At 45.7% G+C, this 18,813-nt stretch overlaps 1 protein-coding gene across 1 annotated transcript in view; it reads right to left on the bottom strand.

The window, feature by feature from the left end:
* The window catches only part of LOC129820202 (gamma-aminobutyric acid type B receptor subunit 2-like), a 437,561-nt gene that overhangs the window by 155,219 nt on the left and 263,529 nt on the right, over positions 1 to 18,813 (bottom strand). The window contains exons 4-5 of the mRNA XM_055877203.1: positions 17,749 to 17,850; positions 8,929 to 8,994 (exon numbers count right to left, since the gene is read on the bottom strand). Coding sequence (XP_055733178.1) covers positions 8,929 to 8,994; positions 17,749 to 17,850 — 168 coding nt within the window. The remainder of the gene's footprint in view (positions 1 to 8,928; positions 8,995 to 17,748; positions 17,851 to 18,813) is intronic.

Raw genomic sequence — 18,813 nt, 5'->3', positions numbered from 1 at the left:
CTGTTCTGTAAGACACTGGTCACTGAGACAGTCATGTCAGTGGTATGCTGTTCTGTAAGACACTGGTCATTGAGACAGCCATGTCAGTGGTATGATGTTCTGTAAGACACTGGTCACTGAGACAGTCATGTCAGTGGTATGCTGTTTTGTAAGAAACTGGTCACGGAGACAGTCATGTCCGTCATGTCCGTGGTATGATGTTCTGTAAAACACTGGTCATCGAGACAGTCATGTCAGTGGTATAATGTTCTGTAAGACACTGGTCACTGAGACAGTCATGTCAGTCATGTCAGTGGTATGATGTTCTGTAAGACACTGGTCACTGAGACAGTCATGTCAGTGGTAAGATGTTCTGTAAGAGACTGGTCACTGAGACAGTCATGTCAGTGGTATGATGTTCTGTAAGACACTGGTCACTGAGACAGTCATGTCAGTCATGTCAGTGGTATGAAGTTCTGTAAGACACTGGTCACTGAGACAGTCATGGCAGTGGTATGATGTTCTGTAAGACACTGGTCACTGAGACAGTCATGTCCGTGGTATGCTGTTCTGTAAGACACTGGTCAGTGAGACAGTCATGTCAGTGGTATGCTGTTCTGTAAGACACTGGTCAGTGAGACAGTCATGTCAGTGGTATGCTGTTCTGTAAGACACTGGTCAGTGAGACAGTCATGTCAGTGGTATGCTGTTCTGTAAGACACTGGTCACTGAGGCAGTCATATCAGTCATATCAGTGGTATGATATTCTGTAAGACACTGGTCACTGAGACAGTCATGTCAGTGGTATGCGTTTCTGTAAGACACTGGTCACTGAGGCAGTCATGTCAGTCATGTCAGTGGTATGATATTCTGTAAGACACTGTTCACCGAGACAGTCATGTCAGCGGTATGATGTTCTGTAAGACACTGGTCACTGAGACAGTCATGTCAGTGGTATGATGTTCTGTAAGACACTGGTCACTGAGAGAGTCATGTCAGTGGTATGCTGTTCTGTAAGACACTGGTCACTGAGAGAGTCATGTCAGTGGTATGCTGTTCTGTAAGACACTGGTCACTGAGACAGTCATGTCAGTGGTATGCTGTTCTGTAAGACACTGGTCACTGAGACAGCCATGTCAGTGGTATGCTGTTCTGTAAGACACTGGTCACTGAGGCAGTCATATCAGTCATATCAGTGGTATGATATTCTGTAAGACACTGGTCACTGAGACAGTCATGTCAGTCATGTCAGTGGTATGATATTCTGTAAGACACTGGTCACTGAGACAGTCATGTCAGTGGTATGCTGTTCTGTAAGACACTGGTCACTGAGACAGTCATGTCAGTCATGTCAGTGGTATGCTGTTCTGTAAGACACTGGTCACTGAGACAGTCATGTCAGTGGTATGCTGTTCTGTAAGACACTGGTCACTGAGACAGTCATGTCAGTGGTATGCTGTTTTGTAAGACACTGGTCACGGAGACAGTCATGTCCGTCATGTCCGTGGTATGATGTTCTGTAAAACACTGGTCATCGAGACAGTCGTGTCAGTGGTATGATGTTCTGTAAGACACTGGTCACTGAGACAGTCATGCCAGTCATGTCAGTGGTATGATGTTCTGTAAGACACTGGTCACTGAGACAGTCATGTCAGTCATGTCAGTGGTATGATGTTCTGTAAGACACTGGTCACTGAGACAGTCATGTCAGTGGTAAGATGTTCTGTAAGACACTGGTCACTGAGACAGTCATGTCAGTGGTATGATGTTCTGTAAGACACTGGTCACTGAGACAGTCATGTCAGTCATGTCAGTGGTATGAAGTTCTGTAAGACACTGGTCACTGAGACAGTCATGGCAGTGGTATGATGTTCTGTAAGACACTGGTCACTGAGACAGTCATGTCCGTGGTATGCTGTTCTGTAAGACACTGGTCAGTGAGACAGTCATGTCAGTGGTATGCTGTTCTGTAAGACACTGGTCAGTGAGACAGTCATGTCAGTGGTATGCTGTTCTGTAAGACACTGGTCACTGAGACAGTCATGTGAGTGGTATGCTGTTCTGTAAGACACTGGTCACTGAGGCAGTCATGTCAGTCATGTCAGTGGTATGAAGTTCTGTAAGACACTGGTCACTGAGACAGTCATGGCAGTGGTATGATGTTCTGTAAGACACTGGTCAGTGAGACAGTCATGTCCGTGGTATGCTGTTCTGTAAGACACTGGTCAGTGAGACAGTCATGTCAGTGGTATGCTGTTCTGTAAGACACTGGTCAGTGAGACAGTCATGTCAGTGGTATGCTGTTCTGTAAGACACTGGTCACTGAGACAGCCATGTCAGTGGTATGATGTTCTGTAAGACACTGGTCACTGAGACAGTCATGTCAGTGGTATGTTGTTCTGTAAGACACTGGTCACTGAGGCAGTCATATCAGTCATGTCAGTGGTATGATATTCTGTAAGACACTGGTCACTGAGACAGTCATGTCAGTCATGTCAGTGGTATGATATTCTGTAAGACACTGGTCACTGAGACAGTCATGTCAGTGGTATGCTGTTCTGTAAGACACTGGTCACTGAGACAGCCATGTCAGTGGTATGCTGTTCTGTAAGACACTGGTCACTGAGGCAGTCATATCAGTCATATCAGTGGTATGATATTCTGTAAGACACTGGTCACTGAGACAGTCATGTCAGTCATGTCAGTGGTATGATATTCTGTAAGACACTGGTCACTGAGACAGTCATGTCAGTCATGTCAGTGGTATGATATTCTGTAAGACACTGGTCACTGAGACAGTCATGTCAGTGGTATGCTGTTCTGTAAGACACTGGTCACTGAGACAGTCATGTCAGTCATGTCAGTGGTATGATGTTCTGTAAGACACTGGTCACTGAGACAGTCATGTCAGTGGTATGCGGTTCTGTAAGACACTGGTCACTGAGACAGCCATGTCAGTGGTATGATGTTCTGTAAGACACTGGTCACTGAGACAGTCATGTCAGTGGTATGCTGTTTTGTAAGACACTGGTCACGGAGACAGTCATGTCCGTCATGTCCGTGGTATGATGTTCTGTAAAACACTGGTCATCGAGACAGTCGTGTCAGTGGTATGATGTTCTGTAAGACACTGGTCACTGAGACAGTCATGCCAGTCATGTCAGTGGTATGATGTTCTGTAAGACACTGGTCACTGAGACAGTCATGTCAGTCATGTCAGTGGTATGATGTTCTGTAAGACACTGGTCACTGAGACAGTCATGTCAGTGGTAAGATGTTCTGTAAGACACTGGTCACTGAGACAGTCATGTCAGTGGTATGATGTTCTGTAAGACACTGGTCACTGAGACAGTCATGTCAGTCATGTCAGTGGTATGAAGTTCTGTAAGACACTGGTCACTGAGACAGTCATGGCAGTGGTATGATGTTCTGTAAGACACTGGTCACTGAGACAGTCATGTCCGTGGTATGCTGTTCTGTAAGACACTGGTCAGTGAGACAGTCATGTCAGTGGTATGCTGTTCTGTAAGACACTGGTCAGTGAGACAGTCATGTCAGTGGTATGCTGTTCTGTAAGACACTGGTCACTGAGACAGTAATGTCAGTGGTATGCTGTTCTGTAAGACACTGGTCACTGAGGCAGTCATGTCAGTCATGTCAGTGGTATGAAGTTCTGTAAGACACTGGTCACTGAGACAGTCATGGCAGTGGTATGATGTTCTGTAAGACACTGGTCAGTGAGACAGTCATGTCCGTGGTATGCTGTTCTGTAAGACACTGGTCAGTGAGACAGTCATGTCAGTGGTATGCTGTTCTGTAAGACACTGGTCAGTGAGACAGTCATGTCAGTAGTATGCTGTTCTGTAAGACACTGGTCACTGAGACAGCCATGTCAGTGGTATGATGTTCTGTAAGACACTGGTCACTGAGACAGTCATGTCAGTGGTATGCTGTTCTGTAAGACACTGGTCACTGAGGCAGTCATATCAGTCATGTCAGTGGTATGATATTCTGTAAGACACTGGTCACTGAGACAGTCATGTCAGTCATGTCAGTGGTATGATATTCTGTAAGACACTGGTCACTGAGACAGTCATGTCAGTGTTATGATGTTCTGTAAGACACTGGTCACTGAGACAGTCATGTCAGTGGTATGCTGTTCTGTAAGACACTGGTCACTGAGGCAGTCATGTCAGTCATGTCAGTGGTATGATGTTCTGTAAGACACTGGTCACTGAGACAGTCATGTCAGTGGTATGATGTTCTGTAAGACACTGGTCACTGAGAGAGTCATGTCAGTGGTATGCTGTTCTGTAAGACACTGGTCACTGAGACAGTCATGTCAGTGGTATGCTGTTCTGTAAGACACTGGTCACTGAGACAGCCATGTCAGTGGTATGCTGTTCTGTAAGACACTGGTCACTGAGAGAGTCATGTCAGTGGTATGCTGTTCTGTAAGACACTGGTCACTGAGACAGTCATGTCAGTGGTATGCTGTTCTGTAAGACACTGGTCACTGAGACAGCCATGTCAGTGGTATGCTGTTCTGTAAGACACTGGTCACTGAGGCAGTCATATCAGTCATATCAGTGGTATGATATTCTGTAAGACACTGGTCACTGAGACAGTCATGTCAGTCATGTCAGTGGTATGATATTCTGTAAGACACTGGTCACTGAGACAGTCATGTCAGTGGTATGCTGTTCTGTAAGACACTGGTCACTGAGGCAGTCATATCCGTCATATCAGTGGTATGATATTCTGTAAGACACTGGTCACTGAGACAGTCATGTCAGTCATGTCAGTGGTATGATATTCTGTAAGACACTGGTCACTGAGACAGTCATGTCAGTGGTATGCTGTTCTGTAAGACACTGGTCACTGAGACAGTCATGTCAGTCATGTCAGTGGTATGCTGTTCTGTAAGACACTGGTCACTGAGACAGTCATGTCAGTGGTATGCTGTTCTGTAAGACACTGGTCACTGAGACAGCCATGTCAGTGGTATGATGTTCTGTAAGACACTGGTCACTGAGACAGTCATGTCAGTGATATGCTGTTTTGTAAGACACTGGTCACGGAGACAGTCATGTCCGTCATGTCCGTGGTATGATGTTCTGTAAAACACTGGTCATCGAGACAGTCGTGTCAGTGGTATGATGTTCTGTAAGACACTGGTCACTGAGACAGTCATGTCAGTCATGTCAGTGGTATGATGTTCTGTAAGACACTGGTCACTGAGACAGTCATGTCAGTCATGTCAGTGGTATGATGTTCTGTAAGACACTGGTCACTGAGACAGTCATGTCAGTGGTAAGATGTTCTGTAAGACACTGGCCACTGAGACAGTCATGTCAGTGGTATGATGTTCTGTAAGACACTGGTCACTGAGACAGTCATGTCAGTCATGTCAGTGGTATGAAGTTCTGTAAGACACTGGTCACTGAGACAGTCATGGCAGTGGTATGATGTTCTGTAAGACACTGGTCACTGAGACAGTCATGTCCGTGGTATGCTGTTCTGTAAGACACTGGTCAGTGAGACAGTCATGTCAGTGGTATGCTGTTCTGTAAGACACTGGTCAGTGAGACAGTCATGTCAGTGGTATGCTGTTCTGTAAGACACTGGTCAGTGAGACAGTCATGTCAGTGGTATGCTGTTCTGTAAGACACTGGTCACTGAGACAGCCATGTCAGTGGTATGCTGTTCTGTAAGACACTGGTCACTGAGGCAGTCATATAAGTCATGTCAGTGGTATGATATTCTGTAAGACACTGGTCAATGAGACAGTCATGTCAGTGGTATGATGTTCTGTAAGACACTGGTCACTGAGACAGTCATGTCAGTGGTATGCTGTTCTGTAAGACACTGGTCACTGAGGCAGTCATGTCAGTCATGTCAGTGGTATGATATTCTGTAAGACACTATTCACCGAGACAGTCATGTCAGCGGTATGATGTTCTGTAAGACACTGGTCACTGAGACAGTCATGTCAGTGGTATGATGTTCTGTAAGACACTGGTCACTGAGACAGTCATGTCAGTGGTATGCTGTTCTGTAAGACACTGGTCACTGAGAGAGTCATGTCAGTGGTATGCTGTTCTGTAAGACACTGGTCACCGAGACAGCCATGTCTGTGGTATGCTGTTCTGTAAGACACTGGTCACTGAGGCAGTCATATCAGTCATATCAGTGGTATGATATTCTGTAAGACACTGGTCACTGAGACAGTCATGTCAGTCATGTCAGTGGTATGCTGTTCTGTAAGACACTGGTCACTGAGACAGTCATGTCAGTCATGTCAGTGGTATGCTGTTCTGTAAGACACTGGTCACTGAGACAGTCATGTCAGTGGTATGCTGTTCTGTAAGACACTGGTCACTGAGACAGCCATGTCAGTGGTATGATGTTCTGTAAGACACTGGTCACTGAGACAGTCATGTCAGTGGTATGCTGTTTTGTAAGACACTGGTCACGGAGACAGTCATGTCCGTCATGTCCGTGGTATGATGTTCTGTAAAACACTGGTCATCGAGACAGTCGTGTCAGTGGTATGATGTTCTGTAAGACACTGGTCACTGAGACAGTCATGTCAGTCATGTCAGTGGTATGATGTTCTGTAAGACACTGGTCACTGAGACAGTCATGTCAGTCATGTCAGTGGTATGATGTTCTGTAAGACACTGGTCACTGAGACAGTCATGTCAGTGGTATGATGTTCTGTAAGACACTGGTCACTGAGACAGTCATGTCAGTCATGTCAGTGGTATGAAGTTCTGTAAGACACTGGTCACTGAGACAGTCATGGCAGTGGTATGATGTTCTGTAAGACACTGGTCACTGAGACAGTCATGTCCGTGGTATGCTGTTCTGTAAGACACTGGTCAGTGAGACAGTCATGTCAGTGGTATGCTGTTCTGTAAGACACTGGTCAGTGAGACAGTCATGTCAGTGGTATGCTGTTCTGTAAGACACTGGTCAGTGAGACAGTCATGTCAGTGGTATGCTGTTCTGTAAGACACTGGTCAGTGAGACAGTCATGTCAGTGGTATGCTGTTCTGTAAGACACTGGTCAGTGAGACAGTCATGTCAGTGGTATGCTGTTCTGTAAGACACTGGTCACTGAGATAGCCATGTCAGTGGTATGCTGTTCTGTAAGACACTGGTCACTGAGGCAGTCATATCAGTCATGTCAGTGGTATGATATTCTGTAAGACACTGGTCAATGAGACAGTCATGTCAGTCATGTCAGTGGTATGATATTCTGTAAGACACTGGTCACTGAGACAGTCATGTCAGTGGTATGATGTTCTGTAAGACACTGGTCACTGAGACAGTCATGTCAGTGGTATGCTGTTCTGTAAGACACTGGTCACTGAGGCAGTCATGTCAGTCATGTCAGTGGTATGATATTCTGTAAGACACTGGTCACTGAGACAGTCATGTCAGCGGTATGATGTTCTGTAAGACACTGGTCACTGAGACAGTCATGTCAGTGGTATGATGTTCTGTAAGACACTGGTCACTGAGACAGTCATGTCAGTGGTATGCTGTTCTGTAAGACACTTGTCACTGAGACAGTCATGTCAGTGGTATGCTGTTCTGTAAGACACTGGTCAGTGAGACAGTCATGTCAGTGGTATGCTGTTCTGTAAGACACTTGTCACTGAGACAGTCATGTCAGTGGTATGCTGTTCTGTAAGACACTGGTCAGTGAGACAGTCATGTCAGTGGTATGCTGTTCTGTAAGACACTGGTCACGGAGACAGTCATGTCAGTGGTATGCTGTTCTGTAAGACACTGGTCACTGAGGCAGTCATATCAGTCATGTCAGTGGTATGATATTCTGTAAGACACTGGTCACTGAGACAGTCATGTCAGTCATGTCAGTGGTATGATATTCTGTAAGACACTGGTCACTGAGACAGTCATGTCAGTGGTATGATGTTCTGTAAGACACTGGTCACTGAGACAGCCATGTCAGTGGTATGATGTTCTGTAAGACACTGGTCACTGAGACAGTCATGTCAGTGGTATGCTGTTCTGTAAGACACTGGTCACTGAGGCAGTCATATCAGTCATGTCAGTGGTATGATATTCTGTAAGACACTGGTCACTGAGACAGTCATGTCAGTCATGTCAGTGGTATGATATTCTGTAAGACACTGGTCACTGAGACAGTCATGTCAGTGGTATGATGTTCTGTAAGACACTGGTCACTGAGACAGTCATGTCAGTGGTATGATGTTCTGTAAGACACTGGTCACTGAGACAGTCATGTCAGTGGTATGCTGTTCTGTAAGACACTGGTCACTGAGACATTCATGTCAGTGGTATGCTGTTCTGTAAGACACTGGTCACTGAGACAGTCATGTCAGTGGTATGCTGTTCTGTAAGACACTGGTCACTGAGGCAGTCATATCAGTCATGTCAGTGGTATGATATTCTGTAAGACACTGGTCACTGAGACAGTCATGTCAGTCATGTCAGTGGTATGATATTCTGTAAGACACTGGTCACTGAGACAATCATGTCAGTGGTATGATGTTCTGTAAGACACTGGTCAATGAGACAGTCATGTCAGTGGTATGATGTTCTGTAAGACACTGGTCACTGAGCCAGTAATGTCAGTCATGTCAGTGGTATGATGTTCTGTAAGACACTGGTCACTGAGACAGTCATGTCAGCGGTATGATGTTCTGTAAGACACTGGTCACTGAGATATCAGTCATTAATGTCAGTATGAATAGGATTTCAGATTTTACTGACACTCATAATGGTAGTTATGGTTATAATACCATACATTGGAAACATCTGCCACACCTATATGTTCGACAAATTGATGTGTGTGTGTGTGTGTGTGTGTGTGTATGTGTGTGTGTGTGTGTGTGTGTGTGTGCGTGCGTGCGTGGGAGTGTGTGTGTGTAAATATATACAAACAATACTCACACAGCAGAACACTTTGGAGGCCAGGTTCTCATCAAACTGTCCGATAATGATCCTTACGTCATTATCCTAAAGAGATGGCATAACAGACAAAAGGGTTAGCCTTCCGCTACAAGCAGCTAATCATTAGCAGCAATCACATCACAATAGTGCACTTTGCATAACATACATATTCTAGTCTCTGTCTGAAGACTCTGTACTGTGCAGTATGAGATGTGCTATGCGAATATCACCACATTAACAATTCTTAAACAAATGTAACAGCTGTCCTAGTGCGAGAATTTTGTCATTTGGTTTTCTGTAGCTCAGTTGGTCGAGCATGAAGCTTGTAATGCCAGGATATTTGGTTCAATTCCCAGGACCAGCCATACGCTGCTAAATGACATATATTATATTATTATATAGTACATTTGTGGCCTGCTGGAGGTCATTTTGCAGGGCGCTGGCAGCGCACCTCCTTGCACAAAGGCGGAGGTAGCGGTCCTGCTGCTGGGTTGTTGCCCTCCTACGGCCTCCTCCACGTCTCCTGATGTACTGGCCTGTCTCCTGGTAGCGCCTCCATGCTCTGGACACTACACTGACAGACACAGCAAACCTTTTTGCCACAGCTCGCATTGATGTGCCATCCTGGATGAACTGCACTACCTGAGCCACTTGTGTGGGTTGTAGACTCTGTCTCATGCTACCACTAGAGTGAGAGCACCGCCAGCATTCAAAAGTGACCAAAACAACAGCCAGGAAGCATAGGAACTGAGAAGTGGTCTGTGGTCACCACCTGCAGAATCACTCCTTTTTTGGGGGTGTCTTGCTAATTGCCTATAATTTCCACCTTTTGTCTATTCCATTTGCACAACAGCATGTGAAATTTATTGTCAATCAGTGTTGCTTCCTAAGTGGACAGTTTGATTTCACAGAAGTGTGATTGACTTGGAGTTACATTGTGTTGTTTAACTGTTCCCTTTATTTTTTTGAGCAGTGTATATTTCACAACGTACATTATTTTGTCATCAGTAAAATGACCTAACTTCAACTGTAAACTTTTCGCTCTTTTTAGAAGGCCATCATTTCGTGTGATGTAAACGAGAAAAACGGGCCATTTTGGAAACATACAGTGCCTTCAGAAAGTATTCACACCCCTTGACTTTTTGCACGTTTTGTTGTGTTACAGCCTACATTTTATTTCATGTATTACATTTAGATTTTGTGTCCCTGATCTACACACAATACCCAATAAAGTCAGTGGAATTATGTTTTTAGAAATGTTTACAAATGAATACAAAATGAAAAGCTGAAATGTCATTAAGTATTCAAACCCTTTGTTGTGGCACGCCTACATTTGCTTAACGATTCACATACTAGGTTGCAATAATGGTGTTTAACATGATTGTTGAATGACTACCTCATCTCTGTATCCCACACATACAATTATCTGTAAGGTCCCTCAGTCAGCATTGAATTTGAAGCACATTTTCAATCAGGGACCAGGGAGGTTTCCCAAAGGTTCGCATAGAAGGACACCTATTGGTACATGGGTAGAAATAAAATAAAAATAGACATTGAATATCCCTTTGAGCATGGTGCAGTTATTAATTACACTTTGGATTATGGGATGAGTAATGCAAAATATGTAAACATTATTAAAGTGGCATTATTAAAGTGACTAGTGATCCATTTATTAAAGTGTCCAGTTATTGGGTCTCAATGTAGGCAGCAGCCTCTCTGAGTTAGTGATTGCTGTTTAGCAGTCTGATGGGCTTGAGATAGAAGCTGTTTGTCAATCTCTGTCCCAGCTTTGATGCACCTGTACTGACCTCGCCTTCTGGATGATAGCGGTGTGAACAGGCAGTGATTCGGGTGGTTGTTGTCCTTGATGACCTTTTCGGTCTTCCTGTGACATCGGGTGCTGTAGGTGTCCTGGAGGGCAGGTAGTTTTGCAGACCGCACCACCCTCTGGAGAGCCCTGCGGTTGTGGGCGGGTGTAATCGCTACCAAAGGTGATTTTAACATGTATTGACTCAGGGGGTTGAATACTTATCTCATCAAGATACAGTATATTAGTGTTTTATTTACCATAAATGTAAAAAAATAAATATAGAGATTTTTTCCCCCACTTTGACATCACAGAGTAGTTTGTCTAGATTGTTGAAATTAAATGACAATTGAATCCATTTGAATCCCACTTTGTTACACAACGAAATGGTGTGAATACTTTCTGAAGGCACTGTAGATTGTTAACGATACAAATGCATTATCTTAGCTTGTGTGTCCTCTGACTAGTGACTAATACAAGTTCTGCCATTCACTCTGCCAACACGCTGTGTCTCTCTGCGCCTTGGATCTGACCCTTTATACTGAATAATGATTTAAGTTCAATAGACCGTTACTCAAGCCAAGCTGAGACAGTCTACACATGTCACATATCCATTTCATCAGTGGGGAGTCACCAGCCTCTGTCATCACAGCTCCAATGGCCTCAGGGTGTTGGATGAACTAAATAGGATTATAATGCTACATATCAGTATGTTTCAGATCCAATAAACACGCTATGCGTAACACACTCAGAACATAATTCCAACGGGAAATAAAATGCCATGAAACACCAACCACTTCTGTATTTCTGCTCATGTAATTGTAGGTTGTTTATGGGTCAAAGTAAAACACACATCCAATGCCTTACAAAATGAAAAGGGTCTTGAAATGCCAAGGCTGTAACCACAAATTGTATAGGTTTATTAGCCGTAACAGCCCTCTATACCTCTATAGTACCTCCATGGGTGATTTTCCCTCCGTCAACCCGGCATGGCGCGTGGTCCACAGTCACCACCTGCTTTCTCTTATCGCTACAGAAGCCCCAATCAAAAGGCCACTTTTCCCCACAATACCTACAATGCCATGGTGGACCGTACTCATCAGAGCCAGAGTGCATGCTGGGAGTAAGCAGAGTAGTTGGGGGTTCTGTGTGGACCACTCTGCTTTGCAGACACTTGTCTTTTTCAGAGCCCCTTGGCTCAGCTTGAACCTGGCTCTCGCAGGGCTCTGTTCCTCCCAGGCCTGAATGGTGCCCTTGTTCCCTGGAGGAAGGCACTTAACTCAAATGTCTCCAGCTGTGAGGGAACTGAATATGGACAATACCGGCCCAGAGAGACCTGGTAATATCCACCATCCTCTGCCCTGGAACCAGGGGGGGATTGGGCATCAGATTGGGTCCCGCGGTTGGAAAACTGGACCCTGGACTGAAGGTCTCAGAGTTTTATTGTGAGTATTCTAAATTTGTACTACTGATCTCTAATTGACATGTGGCACCTGTTGCAGGTGGAACTGTTGCATGTAGCTGCTTAAAGGTTGTTCTGTTTGGGTCCTGCTGGTCTCTGGGATGGAGTTTTGTTATGGCTATTTTTATTCACGTTCAGGTCAGGTGGCAGCAGCTTCACTGTAATGGCAGCAGCTTCCCAGACAGTTGATTAATCCATGCTGGCGATGCTGTTAGTCACTTTACTCTTGGGTTAATGTAGTAACACTACAAACACAATGAGGATGTGTAACACAACACTAGGCATGATTACACGGCTTTACTAAAACCTGAGGCTGTGTCCCAAATGCCACCCTATTCCCTATATAGTGCACTACATTGACCAGGGCACATGGTCAAAGGATGCCATTTGGGACATAGCCTGTATGAGGCAAACTGTTCATGAGCACGTCTATCTGTTTAATAGACGGACACTGTCCTACCCATTACAGTACCTTCACGTCTGGCTTTGATGATTACTCCATATCAAGAGCCTTTATTAGATCTAATAATGGACATTGTCTAATGTTCAATACTAAAACACCTGTGTCAAACAACCGACTGACCGATGTGGTTTTCAGTCTGGACCGTGACCAGTTTAATCCGGTGTGTTAGTGCTGGGCTGTAACAAAAACCTGCCAACTCAATAGCTCTCCAGGACAGGAGACAGTTGAAGACCCCTGATCTTATAGTAAGGCATTACGTGAGTATTACAGATACATTAGGAGATGTATTGCCATCCAACCACTGGATTAGTCTAAACAAAGAGGTGTGATACCGATAAGTTAGAACCAAGGGCAGCAGTGTCATGAGAAGAGGTGTGATACTGATGAGTTAGAACCAGGGGCAGCAGTGTCGTGAGAAGAGGTGTGATACTGATGAGTTAGAACCAGGGGCAGCAGAGTCGTGAGAAGAGGTGTGATACTGATGAGTTAGAACCAGGGGCAGCAGAGTCGTGAGAAGAGGTGTGATACTGATGAGTTAGAACCAGGAGCAGCAGTGTCATGAGAAGAGGTGTGATACTGATGAGTTAGATCCAGGGGCAGCAGTGTCGTGAGAAGAGGTGTGATACTGATGAGTTAGAACCAGGGGCAGCAGTGTCGTGAGAAGAGGTGTGATACTGATGAGTTAGATCCAGGGGCAGCAGTGTCGTGAGAAGAGGTGTGATACTGATGAGTTAGAACCAGGGGCAGCAGTGTCGTGAGAATAGGTGTGATACTGATGAGATAGAACCAGGGCCAGCAGTGTCGTGAGAAGAGGTGTGATACTGATGAGTTAGAACCAGGGGCAGCAGTGTCGTGAGAAGAGGTGTGATACTGATGAGTTATAACCAGGGCCAGCAGTGTCGTGAGAAGAGGTGTGATACTGATGAGTTATAACCAGGGGCAGCAGTGTCGTGAGAAGAGGTGTGATACTGATGAGTTAGAACCAGGGGCAGCAGTGTCGTGAGAAGAGGTGTGATACTGATGAGTTAGAACCAGGGGTAGCAGTGTCGTGAGAAGAGGTGTGATACTGATGAGTTAGAACCAGGGGCAGCAGTGTCGTGAGAAGAGGTGTGATACTGATGAGTTAGAACCAGGGGCAGCAGTGTCGTGAGAAGAGGTGTGATACTGATGAGTTAGAACCAGGGCCAGCAGTGTCGTGAGAAGATGTGTGATACTGATGAGTTAGAACCAGGGCCAGCAGTGTCGTAAGAAGAGGTGTGATACTGATGAGTTAGAACCAGGGGCAGCAGTGTCGTGAGAAGAGGTGTGATACTGATGAGTTAGAACCAGGGGCAGCAGTGTCGTGAGAAGAGGTGTGATACTGATGAGTTAGAACCAGGGGCAGCAGTGTCGTGAGAAGAGGTGTGATACTGATGAGTTAGAACCAGGAGCAGCAGTGTCATGAGAAGAGGTGTGATACTGATGAGTTAGAACCAGGGGCAGCAGTGTCGTGAGAAGAGGTGTGATACTGATGAGTTAGAACCAGGGCCAGCAGTGTCGTGAGAAGATGTGTGATACTGATGAGTTAGAACCAGGGGCAGCAGTGTCGTGAGAATAGGTGTGATACTGATGAGATAGAACCAGGGCCAGCAGTGTCGTGAGAAGAGGTGTGATACTGATGAGTTAGAACCAGGGGCAGCAGTGTCGTGAGAAGAGGTGTGATACTGATGAGTTATAACCAGGGCCAGCAGTGTCGTGAGAAGAGGTGTGATACTGATGAGTTATAACCAGGGGCAGCAGTGTCGTGAGAAGAGGTGTGATACTGATGAGTTAGAACCAGGGGCAGCAGTGTCGTGAGAAGAGGTGTGATACTGATGAGTTAGAACCAGGGGCAGCAGTGTCGTAAGAAGAGGTGTGATACTGATGAGTTAGAACCAGGGGCAGCAGTGTCGTGAGAAGAGGTGTGATACTGATGAGTTAGAACCAGGGGCAGCAGTGTCGTGAGAAGAGGTCTGATACTGATGAGTTATAACCAGGGCCAGCAGTGTCGTGAGAAGATGTGTGATACTGATGAGTTAGAACCAGGGGCAGCAGTGTCGTGAGAAGAGGTCTGATACTGATGAGTTATAACCAGGGGCAGCAGTGTCGTGAGAAGAGGTGTGATACTGATGAGATAGAACCAGGGGTAGCAGTGTCGTGAGAAGAGGTGTGATACTGATGAGTTAGAACCAGGGGCAGCAGTGTCGTGAGAAGAGGTGTGATACTGATGAGTTAGAACCAGGGCCAGCAGTGTCGTGAGAAGATGTGTGATACTGATGAGTTAGAACCAGGGCCAGCAGTGTCGTGAGAAGAGGTGTGATACTGATGAGTTAGAACCAGGGCCAGCAGTGTCGTGAGAAGAGGTGTGATACTGATGAGTTAGAACCAGGGGCAGCAGTGTCGTGAGAAGAGGTGTGATACTGATGAGTTAGAACCAGGGGCAGCAGTGTCGTGAGAAGAGGTGTGATACTGATGAGTTAGAACCAGGGGCAGCAGAGTCGTGAGAAGAGGTGTGATACTGATGAGTTAGAACCAGGGGCAGCAGTGTCCTGAGAAACACATACTGCAGTTCTCAGCTATTCAGGGACTTAGGAATACCAAAGGTACTACATCAATTTGAAAGCACAGGTAGGAAAATGTTGCCGAGTGGACAATGACGTGTGGTTCCAAAAATGCTTATGCCATAACAGGCAATAAAGTGTCTGACACACTAGTAATGGTATTAGTGCTGGAAGTAGCCGTGTTGGTTATTGCGAGTCTTGGTTTGATTGTCAGTATTATCTTTAGTTGATCAAACAGTATTTCCATTGAAGATGTTACTGAGTTTTGTGATATGGCTGGAGTCAGTGTATTCATGAGTGCACACCGTAGCAAACCTATAGCAAAACGTTTTGCAACGAACACAAAACTAGTGTTTGTTATTGGAAAAGTGTAGGTTAGTCATTTTATTTTACGTCATGTTTTCTTCCGGTTAGTTCTTAATGTATACACCTCTGGTACATGGCCACAGCTTCTCCACAGAGACATGCGTTTTCTGTGGTGCGCTCCTGACAGCTACCTCTCTGTTCTTAATCCATTCTGAGGAGCTTTACTTGTGTGTGTGTGTGTGCGTGTGTGTGTGCGTGCGGGCGCCTGAGAGAGACATATGGAAAGAAAGAGAGAGAAAGAAAAGGAGAGAAAAAGACAAGTGAATAAGAACGAGAGCGAGAGACAGAGAGATGGGAGATAGAGTATATGAGAAAAAGAGAGAGCGCGAGAGATATATATATATAGAGAGAGACTTCCCTTGCTTTGGCAATCATAACATATGTTTCCCATGCCAATAAAGCCTTTCAATTGAAATTGAATTGAATTGAGAGAGAGAGCGAGTGAGGAAAGAAAGAGGCTAGACAGAGTGCATGGGAGATAAAGAGAAAGAAAGAGACACAGACACACAAGAGAAACAGTCCCTGTACAGTACAGTTCCTATCTGATGGTGGTTGTCTGTTTCAACACCATGGACAGCATCTGACTGCTGCTCTCTCTCTAGGAATCCCATCACTACTGCAGATGTAAACTACAGTCTATTGGTGGCTACACACATCATACCAGACGCCATGGCAACACTTCCTGCTCCAGACTGACTGATATGTGTCACCGTTTCTTATCACATTACATGGAAACAGGGGGACAGGCAACCGAATGGAGAGATGAGAGAGGAGTTATCCAATCATGTGTCAGAGCTGTCACAGCCTGTCCCGTTCCAAAGAGAGGGCTTTAAAGCATTGCGAGACGAAGGATAATTTGCATTTTTAACTCTGATCAGTTTAAAATGTCAGCTTTACACAAGTACATGTATATTATAGAAAGGCTCATAGTTCTCTTTCTCTGTGTTTGTGTGTGTGTGTGTGTGCGTGTCAGAGAGAGAAAGAGAGAGAGTGTCTGTGTGAGCCTTCGCCAGCTCTTATGTGATGTGAGTTGATCAGAGAGCCGAGAAGCTTGGGGAGTGATGGGCTTAGACAGTGTTGTGAGGGCTGAGAAGCCTGGGGAGTGAGGGGCTTAGACAGTGTTGTGAGGGCTAAGAAGCCTGGGGAGTGAGGGGCTTAGACAGTGTTGTGAGGGCTGAGAAGCCTGGGGAGTGAGGGCGTTAGACAGTGTTGTGAGGGCTAAGAAGCCTGGGGAGTGAGGGGCTTAGACAGTGTTGTGAGGGCTGAGAAGCCTGGGGAGTGAGGGGCTTAGACAGTGTTGTGAGGGCTGAGAAGCCTGGGGAGTGAGGGCGTTAGACAGTGTTGTGAGGGCTAAGAAGCCTGGGGAGTGAGGGGCTTAGACAGTGTTGTGAGGGCTAAGAAGCCTGGGGAGTGAGGGGCTTAGACAGTATTGTGAGGGCTGAGAAGCCTGGGGAGTGAGGGGCTTAGACAGTGTTGTGAGGGCTGAGAAGCCTGGGGAGTGAGGGCGTTAGACAGTGTTGTGAGGGCTAAGAAGCCTGGGGAGTGAGGGGCTTAGACAGTGTTGTGAGGGCTGAGAAGCCTGGGGAGTGAGGGGCTTAGACAGTGTTGTGAGGGCTGAGAAGCCTGGGGAGTGAGGGCGTTAGACAGTGTTGTGAGGGCTGAGAAGCCTGGGGAGTGAGGGCGTTAGACAGTGTTGTGAGGGCTGAGAAGCCTGGGGAGTGAGGGGCTTAGACAGTGTTGTCTAAGACTATAATCGGCCACTGCAGGTCCACTTTGGGCTCACAGGGTCACAGCTAGTGTGTGTGTGCGCGTGTGAATAACAGCAGCAGGTCATTATGGGTAACTGTCCAAACTCTCAGAACTACTGAAATAACCGCATTAAGACACACCAGTGTCAACCAGTATTGAGGAAGAGGAATACTGGTCTTGGTACTGTAAAATGCAGTCCATCTGATGTGTGTGACCTCCAGTTCATTTACTCCAGTGAATACAGGAAGGTCTTAGAAACATACCGGGTGCTACTACAGTAATATCAAGATCAACACGAGACACTCATTACTTTCATTCCTAAGGGGTTCTGGTCTGGTTCCACAGTACACTAAGTACCTATGCTGTACTGTACCTGGTTCTGTGGATCACTCACCTTCAGCTTCTTGACGTTGACACAGGGGTCGTTGGAGAAGCTCTCGGTGTCAGCGATCTGGATGTCCGCCTTTTCCAGCTCATTGGTCAAGTCATTCCTCACCTGGGAGAGACAGATAAAGGGAGAGAGATAGAGAGAGAGGGAGAGGGAGAGAGAGAGGGAGAGGGAGAGAGAGAGGGAGAGATAGAGTGGGGGGGATAATGAGACATCATGTCATATCAGGTCTTATTTGAATAGTGCTTTTTAAAGATATATTTGGGACAAAGTGCTTACTAACAGCAATGCGGGCCTACACACCAAAGAGGGCGAGCAGAGGCGATAGACAGTGGCAAGCAATAACACCTTGGGTAGGAAGAAACCTTGAGAGTACCTTAGACCAGACAGTAGGTTACTAGCTGGGGATATCCACCCAGAGATACAGTAAGGTCTAATTGCACTGTTCTCCACTGTTCTCTGATTAACTTTGTGAAGACGGTGTCTGTATCCCAAATGGCACCCTATTCTTATATAGTGCACTTCTTTTGTCCTGGTCAAAACTAGTAAACTACATAGGGAATAGGGTGCCAGCCCGGAAGCATGCCTGCCTGTGGACAACCTCCAGTGAACCCTGCACCCCTACTGAGACTTGGACAGACATCAGTTATTTCTCCATTAGTTTAGTCTCAGTATCCCCCCCAGCTGAAACCATTTCTAATTGTCAATTATTACGTTAGAATATAAATTAGGCTCAAGAAAATTGCCTCTTGGTTCCCATTGAGTCTCAAGCACTCTATATTAAACCGAGGAGGAAGTGAGCTCCATGTGTTCCTTAGCTAATGTTGCTGAGCTAATGTGGACTTAACCCTGGGAGAGTAGTGGTCTTTTAGGCACTCTGGGGGAAAACATGCATCTGTTACGGCTCACACATCAGAAAGATCTTTGCTTAGGAGGTCATGTATACTGAAAAGTGTGTCTCATAGTAGACCGAGGTGTGTACGAGTGAAAAGAGTGAAAAGGAAGATAAAATTCATCATCACCAATTAGGATCTGGCCAGAAATACTTTAATCAGGTATAGAACCCATTTC

This window comes from Salvelinus fontinalis, chromosome 22 (genome assembly GCF_029448725.1).
Source record: "Salvelinus fontinalis isolate EN_2023a chromosome 22, ASM2944872v1, whole genome shotgun sequence".
Taxonomy (NCBI): domain Eukaryota; kingdom Metazoa; phylum Chordata; class Actinopteri; order Salmoniformes; family Salmonidae; genus Salvelinus; species Salvelinus fontinalis.
This window is presented reverse-complemented; position numbering and strand designations above follow the sequence as displayed.